The sequence below is a fragment of the Chaetura pelagica genome, unplaced genomic scaffold (assembly GCF_000747805.2).
Source record: "Chaetura pelagica isolate M959 unplaced genomic scaffold, ChaPel_1.0 scaffold109, whole genome shotgun sequence".
NCBI classification, from domain to species: Eukaryota; Metazoa; Chordata; class Aves; order Apodiformes; family Apodidae; genus Chaetura; species Chaetura pelagica.
In genome coordinates, this window is record NW_009970725.1 from 2,765,768 (window position 1) to 2,781,972 (window position 16,205).

The window sequence follows — 16,205 nt, forward strand, 5'->3', positions numbered from 1 at the left end:
TTTTTGGCTTCATTACCTAAACAGAGGAAAGCCACTAATCAAAGATGGATCTGTTTTCTTTCTTCTTAAACAAGATTTTTGTCAAGCAGGTGAGAGGATGAGACATTTGAGGAATCTGTTTCTCATTAGGAAATAGCACAAAACCTTTGGAAAATCTTTCCAAAGCCAGAAAATCAAAGAAAGGAAGAGTAAGGAGGCTGTTTTAAAGTTAACTTTCCTTACTGAAGTGATTATAATTTTTGGGAACATTTTAGTAGTCATTTGATAGAGAAGTGGCAGAAGGGATGAAAAAAAAATGAGTGTTATTTGTCTGGTCTAAGATATTATTTCTAGTCAGGACAAGAGAGGCTAAGTAAAGACAGGAAGTGTCAATATTAAAGCTGAGAATCCTAGCCACTGAAAAATTTATTTGAATGGGTTTTCACAAAAAAAAATAAAATTCATCTCACATTTTTCTGAAATACAAAATGTTTTATCACCTTTCAGCCTTATGAAAATGGTTTTCATTCCATGTTACTATGTGTAGGGGTTTTTTTAATTAGAGCTCGTACAGTTTTCAAAGAGTACAAAACAATGTAATTTAAAATAAATTGTATTATCAATAATAGAAAAGGTCAGTTTTACAGCAGGTAGCTCAGGTACTCTGGGCTTAACCAGAATAATTATTCTTTGCATATAAAGACATTTTAAAAATACTCCAATTCCGATTTTTTGGCAGCAAATGTGAAGTATGTCTGATCCTCTTCAATCTCCTCAGTCATGCATGAGAGCAAAAGCTGAGAATGTTACTTTTCACAGGCAAAGCTTTGAGAAGTACACATCTTCAGAACTTATATACATCTCAGAGCTTTTAGAGTATAGCTTTACTCTCTTTTTTGGAAGTGAAAGCAACATCAGATCTAAAAAAAATACTAACATGGACTAGTATTAGTCAGATTCATAATTACTGGAAGTTTAGTTAAGATAAATCAGAATTTTAAAGTCAAATTATAATTTTAAGATAATCAGTCAATAATTTCATCTCAGGAAGCATAGTAGAACTACCAGTTCTGAAAATTCCAGTATTTTAATAAAACACTTTCAAAACCACTCTAAATTTTTCTAATAAAACAGTACAGTTTTTCACTGCCTAAAGCAATGGAATGAGGAGGCAATAACAGGAGACTAGCCTACAGAAACAAGTTAATGTGATTCGTACTTTGGATCTGGCTCAGACATGGTCCACATCTACACTAACCTCAAGCCACCTCCCTTAAGTCAGCTGTTCTACATCTGCCACTTTTGTAACTCTGTAATTCTTGACTAAGTGCTGATGTAGCTCTGAGGATATATTGGAACCAAAAGTAACAGTATCACATCACTTCTGTCATATGTAAATACAATGGAAGTCCAGTAAAATGGAAAAGAAAAAAATAAATAAATTTTAAAATCCCAACCCAAGCCAAACCAAACCAAACCCAAAAATCCAAACAAATAAAACCACAACAAAGACAAAGAAAAAATACCCCATGGAACCTCCTTGAAAAAATCCTACAATATTGCTGAGATATCAGAAGATATTTAAGCTAACTGCTTAGAAACAAATACTTTTCAAAGTTGAATTCAAACTGGTTATAAAATGCTTATAAAGTTTATCTCCATTTTAAGAACACTTCAGATTGCACTGTTGCTGTTGTGCACAGGTGGTCTGCTCCTACTTAGACCTTGGGTACCAAGCTCAGTGCCTTCAATCAAAAAACTGATCTCCTTAAGTTCCCTATGCAATCAACAGAGATAGTCAGGGCACCTAAGACGAGTCATGTTTGGAGTCAATGTTTGGCAAAACGTGGTATATTTTTCATAATTGTTTTCGGAGGCAAAAGCTGATCAAGGTCACCAGGTGACAGGTACTTAGATCTGAGCTGTATAAGTGACTGTCTACACCATGTATGCAAGAATCACATAAAAAGAACAAAGTCCTTCAGTCTATAGTTTCAGTGTATCTTTTCTTTTCCTATGTGCATTATGATTTAGTAAAGTGATGGAGGAATTATGATGCAAATAAAACACCCCTCTGTGCTGAAAGATGTTTCAGTCCTGTTGCACCCGATTTGGTAATATCAAAAATTAAGAAATATGGGAGTCACTTTGGGACTTTTTATTAAAAGGTGAGCATTTTACTTTTATTGTACAAATAATTCATGATAACAGCTTTCTCCTTCAGATGCTTCTCGACTAATCTAATGTTTTATTCTTCACATTTTTTAGAAGTGTGATTCTTTTTATTGTGGTTTACTTTTTATCTTATCCCTTAACTAGTGACTTTTGCAAACTTTACAGTTGAATTATTAAAGACAACTCAAATGTTGCTTGTTAATTTTGTGGAATTATGTGTGGCTACTATGCTGAATAAGTCTGGGAAAATTATCTCCCACCAGAGGTAGAGGACTTTGTTGTACCACAAGCCATTTGATTTGCATTCCTGAATTAAAGAGTTCTCACCTATACTCTGAGGAAAAATTGTTCATAGGCTCTTGGACGAGATTTCAGTGAGACTATCTCTCACTCCCATTTCTTCATGTAGCTTAAGAAAGTGGCAGATGCAAAAATTGACTTATATAAATCCTGACACAAAGTTGACAAGAAACTCCCAGGTAGCAAGCCAGAGTTCCTGAAAAATAGAGAGGCAATATCTCAGGCCAAAACCATGGGCATTGGGTACACTGCTTATTGAGTCTCAGTAGTCTCATACCTCTTCTCAGGGACTTTGAATTAAGTGGGGGATCTTTTTGCAAAGGTAGGAGAGGAAGTAATTATTTATTGCATTTTCCCTTACTTTATCATTGCTTTCTTAGTTTATCATTACAGATCAATTGAGTTGAACAAAATTGAAGCTAGTCTGGCATATACCAGTCTGAATCCTAACACAGGCACTCTCAGAAAAGATACCTTTAGCCCTTTTTTTTTTCTTCCACACAAATATCAAAGGCTATGGACTGTTGTATCATAGACCGTGGGTTCAATGCTGTGCATAAATAATTAGGAAATATGGACTAAATTAAATTTTTGTGTATATATTTTGAGCTGTGAAAGGGCAATTAGAAACTGTGCTTGATAAATCATATAATGAGTGGAAATTTGAATAAATTGGACAGCTATCACCTCATCTGCACAAATTTAGATGGCTGTCTGAAAATTACATTATTCAGTTAATCAAGACAAGTGAGGGCATGACATTATTAGAATCGTCATCTTCTGAAAAGGTTATAAAACACTTTTAGTCATTATAAGGTCATGTAGCAGTTTCCACTGCAGCAATTGAAAATGAAGTTATTAAAACAAAATAATTGCAATTTATTTTTTTTCCTATAGGCATTTCACAAACATCATTCCCTCTGAGAATCCTGTGCTGCTGGATTCCTAGCTTTAAGGAGCAGGCAGCAATCACAATTTGCTGAGCTCTGAGCCCATTCTTGGTACCTAGTGTATAGTAAATAATGTGAACGAGTGACCATAATCGACCACTGACAGGCCATTTTGTTTGTTTATCTGTTTGTTTACCAAAATCTTGTTTGGATACCAATATTCTACATGCCTACTTTTCTCCCCTCCGGTCTATACTGAAGAAGAAATTTTTAATGTAACTTCATGGAAAAACAACAAAAAACATCATTTATTCTAGGGGAAAATGTGCTTAAAAATCCTTTTAGCGTGGGAGATGGCTTAGCAATGGAAAGTTATTTAAATTTGCTACTGTTCTCACTTCCATTTATACTGTCTTCAGTATTTGAAATTGGCATGTTGGCTCCTCAGTAATGTATTTTCATAAAAACTAGTAATCCCTGTAGCATTTGTAAGCACACATGCTCAGAAACTTATGTAAGGAACTACAAGGACTCAGTAAACAAAATATCTACTCCCATATTGCATCAATTCTAAAAGGAAAAGAACAAGGCCTATATATAAAAAGGTATGAGTAATGACACATTATGCCACCAAAATAAATAAATAAATAAATAAAAATCAACCCATTATATTGTGTAGTGTCTCACAGGGACTGCTATTCTACTTAGTCATTTTACTTGTTGATTCTCTTCCCACTCTGGAGCAGTGCTTAGAGCCAGCAGCTGAAACTCTTTAGAGTTTCAGTAAGAGAAAATCCCATAATAAAAGACTCCTACCAATGTTCAGCACCTTTGCAACCTCACTGATTTTCAGGTTTTTGGTGAATTGTCTTGAATATAATAACTGTATGAGAAGGAAGATTATACTTGTAAATAAATGTAAATAAGGACAATTATTTTCATACACCACCTAATCAGATTTATTTTGTACCTTTCTAGCTGGCTTAGTAGCAACTGTTACCAAAACTGTCATTAACTATGGTGCCTAGAAGATAAATGACATGGAAAATTGTACAATGTAAAGTTTTATTTCAGTCTGAAGCTCAGATCTAACTAAGTAATATATTAATGCTTGCATAAACATCATTATTATAAAATCTACTACTTTAACATTATTGTTGTTAGATTTTAGCAATAAAAACAATTTTACAATGTACAAATTGTGACCATTCCTAAATGTTTGTTTTTATGTACGCACAAAAGCACACAGGAAAGTTTGTCTTTTTACAAACATGAATCAATCTGCTAAGTAAAAGAAAAAATGCTTTGTAAGATTTCAGTATGTTCAGAAGCAATTTTCCCTGCAGAAATGCAAGCACCATTACACAGCGTCCTTGATTATAAACTTATTCTAGTACAGACCCCACAATTAGGCAAAGTCATCATTAGTGGTGCTTTGGTGGTTTGATGAGACTGAAGACACGGAGCTAGGTAATTAAATGGATTGCTTTACAGAATGGATGTTGTATTGCTCATTTTACATGAAATACAATAAAAGATGCTAATACAGTTTTAAGATTACGCAGCCGAAAAAGTTAGGGTACACAAGTAAGACTTTCTAAGGAAATGCTAAACACTGTGTTGCATACAATAATACAGTAATGGTAATTGTAGGGTTTTAGTTCAGTAAGTACATAGTATGCTGTTTAATTAGCATTATAAAGTATAGATGTGTATACAATTTCTAAATTAGTTCTAGAAATATTACTTTTTTAATTTTTTTAAGATAGAACAATATTGCTTTACCCTTATATTAATATAGGCCTTGCAATAGCAGTTTACCTATTATTGAAATAAAAACTTGTATCTAGCCATGTTAGGTTTTAATTCTGACTTTTAGACCCTGTCTGCTACAAATCACTGATGTTAAGTACTCCCATTCCTGTCCAGCCGAAGTCTTGACTGGCAAAAAAAGAGCACTTATAACACAGAAAAAAAAAAAAATTGGTAAAGAGCAGTCACTTCAGAATTTTCAGAAAATTGCAGAAGGAACCCTAACTTTTTTGGCTGCATCTGAGAGTTTCTATTCCAACTTTTCTGCTCCTGTCTCTCCCCTCTCAAACATAAATGGATTTCCATATCTTTAAATGATAAACTGTATGTGTTGCAATCTGTTGATTTTTTAATGTACAACTAGTGAAAGAACCCCACACCATCCCACAAGTTGATAACTCTTTGTGTCCTCATTTCATGTTGTGTCAGAAAGCAGGGCTAATTAAAAAATGTTAAATGAAATCTTGGTAGGTCTCAAAAGAACATTCTCAAAAAGAAGGATTTGCTTATGCTTTTACTGCTCAAATTGTGCCTACTTTTCACAATGACCCAAAAAATATGCTGTTCAATAAGCACTGAAAGCACAAATAATTCTTTCTCTCCTTCTCTCCCATGTGTCTTTACACACATTAATGTAGGAGGCTTATAAAAATGAATCACCAGGGATGAGGGTCTTTATTTAGCTATGGCATAATAATTTAATACAAGTGTAATGCACATAATGTGTTGACTTGCAAATTGAATAATCTAAGATCTTCAAATGCATGCTTTCAGTAAAACAGTATCTTAAGAACACTTTTATACTGATGCATTCAGGCAATATATGCCACCTCAATTATCTATTCATGAATCTGCTGCTCCTTCATACACTTGAAATAAACGTTGAATTGACTTGCCAATTAACTATAGAGCAGTGCTAAGCAAGCCTCAGCACTGGAATTTCAGCTGCAGTGTCCTGGGTGACTTATGTAATACAAGAGGTTCTTGGATTTCTTGGAAATAAGGAAGTATGTGAGATGAACTCTTCATCCTGCATTTGTAGTACAGTATTTTATCAGCCAAACCTAAATAGTGCTATTTCTAGGTCACTTTCCACACGAGAGAAAGGGAAGTGAGGGTTCTTAACTGAAATTCACTTTCAGCTGAATGGACTTTTCAATGCTGAAAAGACACCATAAAATATCCTTAATTCGCTCATGCTCAAAGCACATCCCTTTCATTAACTAAATGCAGCATTCTGGCATAAAATTAACAATATCAGCATCCATTTGCCCAAAAATCTTCAGCTCATTAAATATTCTGGTCCCAACAGCTAAAGTTTTTCAGCTTTAAAAAATAAAAATAAATTTAAGAAATAATAATAATAATTTAAAAAATACCCTGGCTATTCTAATGAAAATGGTAGACAACCTCCACTAGCACCATGACCAGAACTTAGTTATGTTAGATCCTGGCCCTAGATGAGCCTGCAGATTTTCCTTCTCATAATCTGCAGCAGCCAGAAAGAGTTTGGCTTATTCATCTTCCTTGCCTCCTTGATGTCTCTGATCTAAGTAAAGACATCACTGCTAGTGCTGGTCACTGAAAAGAAGAGAGAATCAAGCCTCAGTATGCAATTTACTACAGCGGTTAGTATTGCATTCTCAGAGATTAGTAAAATGCTTGTTCTCTCTAAAATTGCAGGTTAATGTTAAATTAACCTGATTCCTCATACTCCATCTCCTTGTAACAGTCTTTATTATGATTGGTAATAATTTTTTACATATGTTTTTTATGTTCTTTCACTGAAGCATGATTGATTTTTAAAAAAACTATGTCTGTCCCAGAATTCACAACATTTTAAATTAAATATATACTTGGGGTACATTTCAAGGATTTTTTTCTGGGCTGCAGCCCATCACCATGTCCCTCATAAAGACTTAATCTACTCTAATGGAACACGTGCATGAACTGGGGGAGGGGAAGGAACAACACAACAAGAGAAACAACTTCTGAGACAACTAGCCCATAAAATAGGTCTTAAATAAAACGCCCACTAGCCACCAGAGGAACACATCCTGTCTACGTATTTCAGGGATGGTATTTTTCAAGTAAAAAGTCAAAGTTTTATTGAGGAAGAAGGTTGTGATGCAATCCTACCCTCTGTTTTACAGCGAGGCAGTGGATTCTCTTGATCCAATTTTCTTACTTGAGAATTGTCTCAATATAACAGTACCTGGTCTTTCTGAGTTTCTAATATGGTCTAGATTATCTCCTGGCCACTATAAAATGCTTTTGGTTTTGGATTTTTTTAATCACAGAGGAAAAGATGTATGTCCTGCAGATAAGCAGACCCATTCTAGGATTAAAGAGACTGATGTTTGCCCTGGCTGCTGTTTCTGTCTCATTTCTCTGTTATTCTTATGTAGGTGCTAAAAGGGTATTTCTTGTTATGGTGTTTTAATTAGTGCAGAGAGTACCTTGGGGAGCAGAGGGAGAGTGAATGAGTTTGACATAAACTTAAGTCTGTTGCTTTGAGCCATAGCGATCCCTATGAAAAAATATTATTTAAGGTAGCTGTGAATTACTATAGCAATTGCTATCTTTGTGACCTTTTTGGTTTTTTCACTTCAAATCCACCACCAATGAATTCACATTTGTTATGAAAAGCACTTTTGATCTCAGTGGAACTCAACATTAGGTGACACTGAAGAATTGTCTTTGGTTTAAATTAATCTTTAATAATTTTTCTGTTTTGGGGCTGAACTAAATGCTATGAGTGTGAGTTAATTAAATAAACAGAGGATACAGTATTTGACTGATATTGTACAGAAAAATGCCTGTTCTCAGTTGAGGAATGTTTCGGTCAATAAATCTTAACCCTTATTTTTGGCAAGTCTTCCTTTAAAATATGTAATAAACTCTGTGGATACTTTAATGCCCAAAAAAGAAGTGAAAGGGCATCCATTTTCAGAGTTAGTCATAAAGGCCTCACATAATATTATAATGCCTAGCTGCTGATGCCTTTCAAGATTAATGTCCAATGTTATGTTGTAAAAATGCAGGATAAAAATCAGTCCTTACATTAGACAGCTGCAGTCTGCACACATTTATCACAGAAGGTCTAAGCTGACCCACTGAGTCACTGGAGCTCTCTTTTAATGGCATGTAGGTATTTTTAAAGTGTTTACACCACAGAGCTGCCCCCTCCAGGTGACACTCCTGTTACATTCACAGTATAGTGACAGATAAATAGAGAACAAAAAACTCCCCCACTAAATTAAGTAATAATCGCATAAGATCAATGTAGGAGAATGCAGTAGACAACCATGAATATCAGCAATTAAAGTAACAATCTGTTTGCTTAATGCATCTCAGCTCGTCACTCTTTTGCAATAAAATAAGAAATAATTAGAAACAACTTACACTTCACCCAGAAAAATATGTTCCTGGAAAGCACAGAATGAGAACAAAAAGGGGTTTTTGTTGGAGTGTATTGGGTTTTTTCCCCACAATGATTGTGTTTTTTGCAGGCAGGCATACTATTGTGACAGAGTGTCAAGAGATTACTACATATGTAACAAATGTTTACTTTGCCTTTCACACTCAAGAATTTTCAGTCTGCTACTTCCATGGAGAAATTTAGACACCAACACACTCCATTGGTGGGATTCAATAGGTATTCTAGTTTTCACCTGAACTTGAATACACGGTGGGTTGGAGCTGGGAGTCGTGACAAGATTAAATTACCCTGGACAAAATATTATGAGAAAATACCTATACAAAGGAACTTATTTCACTGTGCATTGTACCACTAGTATGATCCTTTTATGTCTGCACTATTATAAGACAATGAAACTTGTAATTTAGAGGTTCATAGGAGGATAGATTCTATCTAAAATAGGTTTATTGCAAGAATCCATTATTGCTTCCAAAATTTTACTCAAAATTTAAGATGTAAATTTTAGAGGAAGAAGCTACTCTATTTAATGGGACAATAGAATAAAACACACACAAAAAAAATAATTACAAAATACATGTTACCAAAGAGAGGATTGAAAATTATTTTTAAATCGCATTTCAAAGATATGTGAATTTGTGTACTATCTCATACAAGTAGTTAGTAGTCAGTCTCTTTAAGCATGCTACTATTTTAAATATTATGGAATCTAGTCACTAAATGCCACTTTCAAGTGAATCAAGTCAAAACACATAGTTTAGGTGTCAAGATTTCAAACTGGCCAGCATTTTTATGCCATCCTAAAACTGCACCATCACCTTTTTCCTTCTCATCCTGCTTACCAATAGTTTATGTCCTCATCTAATTTGAAATAACTGCAGAGTGGAAAACATACTCTAAGAGCCTGGCTTTTAGCTTCGACTCACAGAAGCAAAAAGCTTATCTCCAGCTGCTTCCTCCTATTGATCCACCCTTATTGTGCTGAAATACTTCCTGAAGTCTGTAGGTGGGGATTAAAGCAAAATGTTACAACCTCTTTGGAAATCACTGTCAAGATCCTTGAAGAGGAGGTGGAATCAGCACTTTAAAACTTTTTTGCTTGTTATTCTAGTCATGCATTCCTGACTAATTCCTGAACCACAGCTACAGAGAAATTCTAGTTGGCAGCAATAAGGGAAAACCTTTAAAGGTGAGTGTGATCTGAAAATTTTACTAGGTGTTTTACAGACTTTCCATCGCTGACTCCTTCAAAGTCAGGATGAGATGGTTTTTCTCTTGTTGCAAAAAAAGAGAAAAGGAAAAAAAAAAAACAAAAAAACAACCAACAACAAAAACCCCAGTAAAAAAAAAACAACATACACAAACAAAAAACAAACAAACAAAGAAAAAACCATCAACCAAATAATGTCTTTTAAAAACGTTTTTTCCAGTATTGATGTACTTGTCCTGGACATCTTGGCCTCATCCTGTCCAGGAGATGATCCAGTCAGTCCTGTCAGTCCTCTTCGTTAATGGTAGAGGCTATACCTCAGTGCAGCTTGCAAATTGACAGTTTTGTCTTGCACCCAATATTGCTACTTCAACTAAAAAAGTAATGTGACACTATGGATTCTGCTTTACATGTATAAGTGAAAAATATTTTTATTAAAGACAAAGATGCCAAAGTTTTAATGAGATATATTGGCTGGCACAGCTAATAAAAGCAAGAACTTTTTGAGTGCACAAGTACTTTTTTTTCCTGTTAGGAGTCAATCTAATAAAAATATTATATCTCTGTCTAGAGCATGTCCTGTCATCGTGACTACAAGCACTTTAATAATGCTATTTTTAAGAAAAAGTCAATAGAGTGTCTCTGAACACACCACTGAGTATTGTCACTGGGAGCTGAAACTTCTATTTAGGCACAGGGTTGGGAAACAGTTATTTCTTTCTCTGGTTTCTAAGAGAGATTGAAGAGGTGGAAAAAACAAAAAATATGCTTTTCCTCCGACTTACTCCCAATATACCCATTTGATTCTCTTCCCTACCAGTGATAGCCCCTATTACAAAGCTCCATCTTCCAGTGATCACATACAATATATATTTCACAACTGCTACTGCCAGAACAGCTTAAAATGGCATATGACAGAGTGTATGACAAGAGAAATCTGACAGAATCGCTCCATCACTGAAGAGTCAGCCAGGACACTGAATATGAATATGGTCAACATTTTTACAGTCACTAGATGTAAGTGCAATAAACTGTAAGTGTAATAAACTGATAAATGTTTTGCAAACAACATAAATCCTGCTAGAAAAGGTTGAGTAAACCCTACCTGGGTTTTCATTTGCAGAAGTGTTGAGAAATAACAGTATAAAAGCATCTGCTTTCAAGGAGAAATAATTAAAAATTAGTTAATATAATGAAAAAAAGGGATTCTCACATATTTCCAGAATTCACAGAACATTGTAATATCACAAACGGAAATGATCATTCCAAAGTTACAAAAGAATGGTAAAGCACATTGTTTATGAGTCTTAATCACAGCACATATTATAAAAAAATAAATAAATTACTACCTCAAACTCCAGTTCACTTTGATTTGCTGTTTGATAGACTCAAATATCTTGAAAATCTGTTTCTTACATTTGGGGTTTTTTTTGCATTCTTGCATTTTGCATTTTTGCACCTGCAGAGAAGGTTAGTATACAAAAGAAGATTCTATGTCATACCAGGAGTTGCAGTCTTTACATTTAATCCTTACTATTGTAGAATCCACGATATATAGTACTGCTGTACCTCACATAAAGGCAAGAAAATCCTTGGAAAGAAATGCTGCTTTATGGTGTTTCTTCCAAACAAAAACAAATGGCAAGAATATAATACTTTATGGTCATGAATTTCTCTAAATGTGCTCAATAAGGAGATTTCATCCTTCTTCAATCAAAACAAATGGTGTAAAATTTGTCTTTTGACTCCTAAAATGAGGTATTAGTAGGACCAGTAGACATTTTTTGTACTGCAATTAATCTTTGATTAAACATTTGTACCTGTCTTACCCAGACAGGTATTAAAATCTTATTATTTTCCTGTTTTTCTTATTCTAAGCTGCATTATAGTTTCCCCTTATATTTCTCTCAGCTTCTCTTTAAATAATTTAATTTCGGCTTTTTCCTCCCACAAAGTTATATTATGCTGACATTTAATTCAAGAAAATTGATATTTCCTTATTACTGTGATGTAACAAAAAGCAGCCCTTTGATAGCAAGCACTTTAGTGTTCCATTTAGCCATATCCTCTCAGGAGTTTGTCATAGCAACATTGGATGCTATTAAATAAGTTGATTCATTGCACGGTAACTGTAATTTGAAGAACTGGCACAAATAATTATGAGTTGGCGGTGGTGCCACTCCAGTGCTGAGTTGATCACAGTAAAAGATGATGGGGATGGCATGACAACACCTCTCCAGAACAGTTTTCCATCACTATAATGCCACTACAAAAACAAGCACTTCAAAGTGCCTAGGCAGATTAATGCAGACAATACACAATCACCCTCTTGTTCTTCCAGCCTTATCCCCTCAATAAACCCCACCTTTCCAGCATGTTCTGTACCCTACTTTCTGCATATATAAGTACAGAAGTAGCTTATACACAGCAAGCAATACAGAAGCTTGTTGCTGTATTTTTATGCAGTGTTTCTGAGTCCTTCATTTCTCCTGTACTGTAAAGACTACAGCAACTCGCAAGTCTGGAGTTTTTTACTGTTTCTTTACAATATCATGTTACAGAAAAAGGTGTTAGGGTCTTTTTGGAATGATAGAATACTTCAGGTTGGAAGGGACCTTAAAGATCATCAGGTTCCAACCTCCCTGGTAATGAGCAGGGACACCTCACACTAGACCAGGCTGCACAAAGCCTCGTTCAACCTGGCCTTGAACACTTTCTGTGAGGGGGCATCAACAACCTCCCTGGGCAACCTATTCCAGTGCCTTACTACCCTCATAGAAAATAATTTCTTCCTGATGTCTAACCTAAGTCTCCCCTCTTTCAGTTTAAAACCATTACCCCTTGTACCATCACAAACCTCTAGTGAAAAGCCCCTCCCAAGCTTTCCAGTAGGCCCCTTCAGGTACTAGAAGGCAGCTATAATGTCTCTCCAATTCTCTCAGCCAATCTGCACAGCAGAGGTGCCCCAGCCCTTTGATCATCTTCATGGCCTTTCTTTGGACTCTCCCCAACAGCACCATGTTTTTCCTCTGCTGAAGACTCAAGCTGTACACAATACATTCCACCATTCATTTTTCACCTCACATCACACTTCAAAATGACTAAAGGAACAATGTGACAAAAACACCACAAAGACTTCTATGGGAATTTTAAATTTTACTAATACTTCACATTAAAAAAAATAATAATAAAAAAGCCACACATCCCAATAAAACCAAAAACCTCCCACCACCAACAGCACAAGCAACACTGAACACCACTTTGTTATTAGAGACCAAAAATCAGTCAAAATATTGTCTTCATTAATAAAAAAAATCTTAGTACAAAAGACCAGAATATTGCATTCTGTACACTTAAGAGAAAGGACAGAGAAGTAACTACACAACACCAGTAGAGTCACGTGTCGATTTAAAATTTCCCAAAACTATATTTTCAGAATTGTGATCTTTTCTGTTGTCATGTGCCATGTATTTGTTGTCTCCACCAAAACTAAGCTTCCTGAAGCAGGCACTTCATATGCTTTGGAGTTACATATAACCATGACAGCCATTAACCTATAATGAAAAGTGTTGGCTACAATGTTTGCTATTGTTAATTCATCCAGTGATAAACAAAGGTCAGGTAGGTTTAGTGACAGGACATCAAAAAGTTGCATAGATAATTCACAGAAATTCCATAATCCAGCCAAATACTTATTATTTTCAATGACCTCTGATGCATTTCAGACATACCCGGTACAATAAGCAACCTGATGTACAGCTCTGCAATGCTGAAAACCAAATGAAGCCACGATACAGTATCTTTCAAGAGCACAAATCATTAAAAAGGTTGACTTGATTAATAATATTATTGTTATTACTTCAAGTTGAACACTTTGTCATATCTAGCACATAACTAAGCGGACTGACAACAGTGAAGACTGATAGGATTAGTCACTTGAGGACAAGTAGCTCTTTAAGCAACAGCAGAGCAAGTGAGAGTAATCTAAAACAGGGCTAGGAGTATCAACTCTGATTAAGGTTCTTCTTGTGCTTGAAAGATGTCAGTGTCCATTACGATTACTACTTTCCTGTCTCTACCTTCTATTCTCTTCTCAAATACCAATGTACATACATGAGATTAGAAGTCCACCTTGGTATTTGAGGTTCAGATCTATGCACCCTGCTCAGACAAAGAGACCAAACTAATTACTGCTTCTTCATGTAATTAGGCTTCCTAAAAGCAAAGCTATTAACACACATTTTTGTAAACTTACTCCCCATAACTGGTACACAAATACTTGATGGAAAACATGTACCATATAGCAGTCCTACTCTGGACTATATATCTGAATCTTGTTTACATGACTGTGACTGCCTATAGAGCTGATATCTTAGAGGTAAAACTTAACAGTATCACCTAATACAAAGTCATTCAATACACATGGTTCTCCTAAACCTATAATATCTTACTTTGACTGTAATTTTTCTTTAACTATCCAAGTAAGTCATCAAGATCTTTAATCCTGGTAACTTCCATTAGAGAGACATCCCAAATTACAGTAACTCTGTAATGAACAAGGCAGGCCATGGACCTGTCCATTAAGTGATATCATTTAAGCTACTGACAAATATTTTGAAAACACACTTTTCCACTCTCCAGAAGGTTTTGTTTTCTTCTTGCAGCTGAGCCCAGTCATTAGGAAGGTTCCAAGCCTCTTGGAAAAACAAGTCTGTAGGTAGCATCTCAGTCAGTAAAGCCAGCATGCTGTCCTCTTCAACTGTTGGTACTGCAGAAATATATATGAGGGTTATGAGCAGAATTATCATTATATTTTCCTCAAATATATGCATCTGCCTAAGTATTTTGAAGGCATTTTTATCAGCTTTTAAAAATAAATAGGTAAAGTGCATAAATGGGTGTGCAGTGCTATAGGTAGAGAACTAAATAAATATGGCTAGCACCTGCTTAATGTGAAGCAGCATATGAATTCATTTATTAAGAGGGGAAGCTTCTATAGCCATGTACTTGCAGTATCTTTTAATTAAGTAATCAAAAAATTGCACCCCTCAGATTGTTCTGATTACAATTTGTTTAGCAACACTTCTACCAAAAAGGAAAATTGAATTACTAAGGTAAACCTCATCATTGTAAAAACAGGACTCACCTGCTTGCTGATAGTGTTTTTCTGCCAACAGCTGGTGGAGAGGGTTCACTATGGAAAAAGCTTTTTATCCACCAACACTTATCAATTAACTCAGGTAACCCTGCCAAAGGAGAAAAAGCCCACACCATTAGACACTAACTAAATAACAGGGAAAACTAGAAGGCTGTTTCAAGGAAGGAAACAATACCATGAAACGATTTGTCCTGGTCTGTAACATTCACAGCATCCGAACAGCAGGAGGAGCTGGAAGAAACGCTGGATTCCGAGTTCTGTCTTCCTGTTCATGGAAAACAAAGAGACACATCATGAAAGAAATGCTTTGAGAAAGTATGCTATTTCTATGCCAAGAATTTTTCAGGCCTACTTCTGCCTTAAAGGAAACAGCCTAAAATAGAAGTTTACTTAGCTAGAAAGCATAACCTCTCTATTATATATACACCATTCTACTACATAGTTGTTTACATAAAACATTTTACAGAAGTTCACCTCTCAGTCTACTTACTGTTCACTGAGAAGCATACCACCAAGATATATTTGCAGTAGCACTCACTGAAGTCAGTGACAAATCTGATGGAAGTGTACACACTGCTATCAAAACACAAGTTACTCTTGAATATTCAAGGTAAAACAACTTAACTGCTATACTTTCCATTGTGATACAACTAAATGCTATACTGTCACTCCAGTGTACATCCTGTACAGGGAGATCCTAACACAGCAGATGTGCTCTCAAACCAGTGATGTAGAAACATTCAGAAATAAATGTTTAGAAATAAAAACGTGTGTTGACTTTATGTTCTATCCGAGACTGCAAAGCAAATATGAAGTACTGCTAGAAGCCAGGACTTCCTGGGCTAACACTTTTTCTAGATCACATTTTATCATTAAAAATAATAATAAAAGGAATAAATTGATAATATATATCCCTAATGAATAATTCCAAATAGGAAAAAAAAAACAAACAAACAACAAAAAGTGTAGTGAATAACCAGTTGATATAATGAAAAAAACTCTCCAAGCAATTTTAATTAGTAGCAGTTTTTAAACTACCAGGCAAAGACTGGCAGTTTAAAGTGCAAGACTTCTCGGCTCCAGCTCACCGAGACTTCACCTGAAAGACTCCCCGACTTTTCCCGAGCGGCCACAGCCCGGGGGGCTCAGCCTCCCCCCTCCCGAGGAGCCCCCCTGGGGCACGGGTGGGTGGGTGGGTGATGCGGGGGCTGAGCACTTACTCCTGTAGTACTGGTTCTTAGC

The 16,205-nt window shown here is 35.5% G+C and overlaps 1 protein-coding gene across 1 annotated transcript in view; it reads right to left on the reverse strand.

The window, feature by feature from the left end:
* Window positions 1-14,278: 14,278 nt before the first annotated feature.
* LOC104396974 (chromosome unknown open reading frame, human C8orf22) overlaps window positions 14,279-16,205 on the reverse strand; it is a 33,896-nt gene continuing 31,969 nt past the window's right edge. Inside the window, exons 3-5 of the mRNA XM_010006887.1 lie at window positions 15,139-15,228; window positions 14,952-15,051; window positions 14,279-14,378 (exon numbers count right to left, since the gene is read on the reverse strand). Of these exons, the coding sequence (XP_010005189.1) occupies window positions 14,279-14,378; window positions 14,952-15,051; window positions 15,139-15,228 (290 nt within the window). The remainder of the gene's footprint in view (window positions 14,379-14,951; window positions 15,052-15,138; window positions 15,229-16,205) is intronic.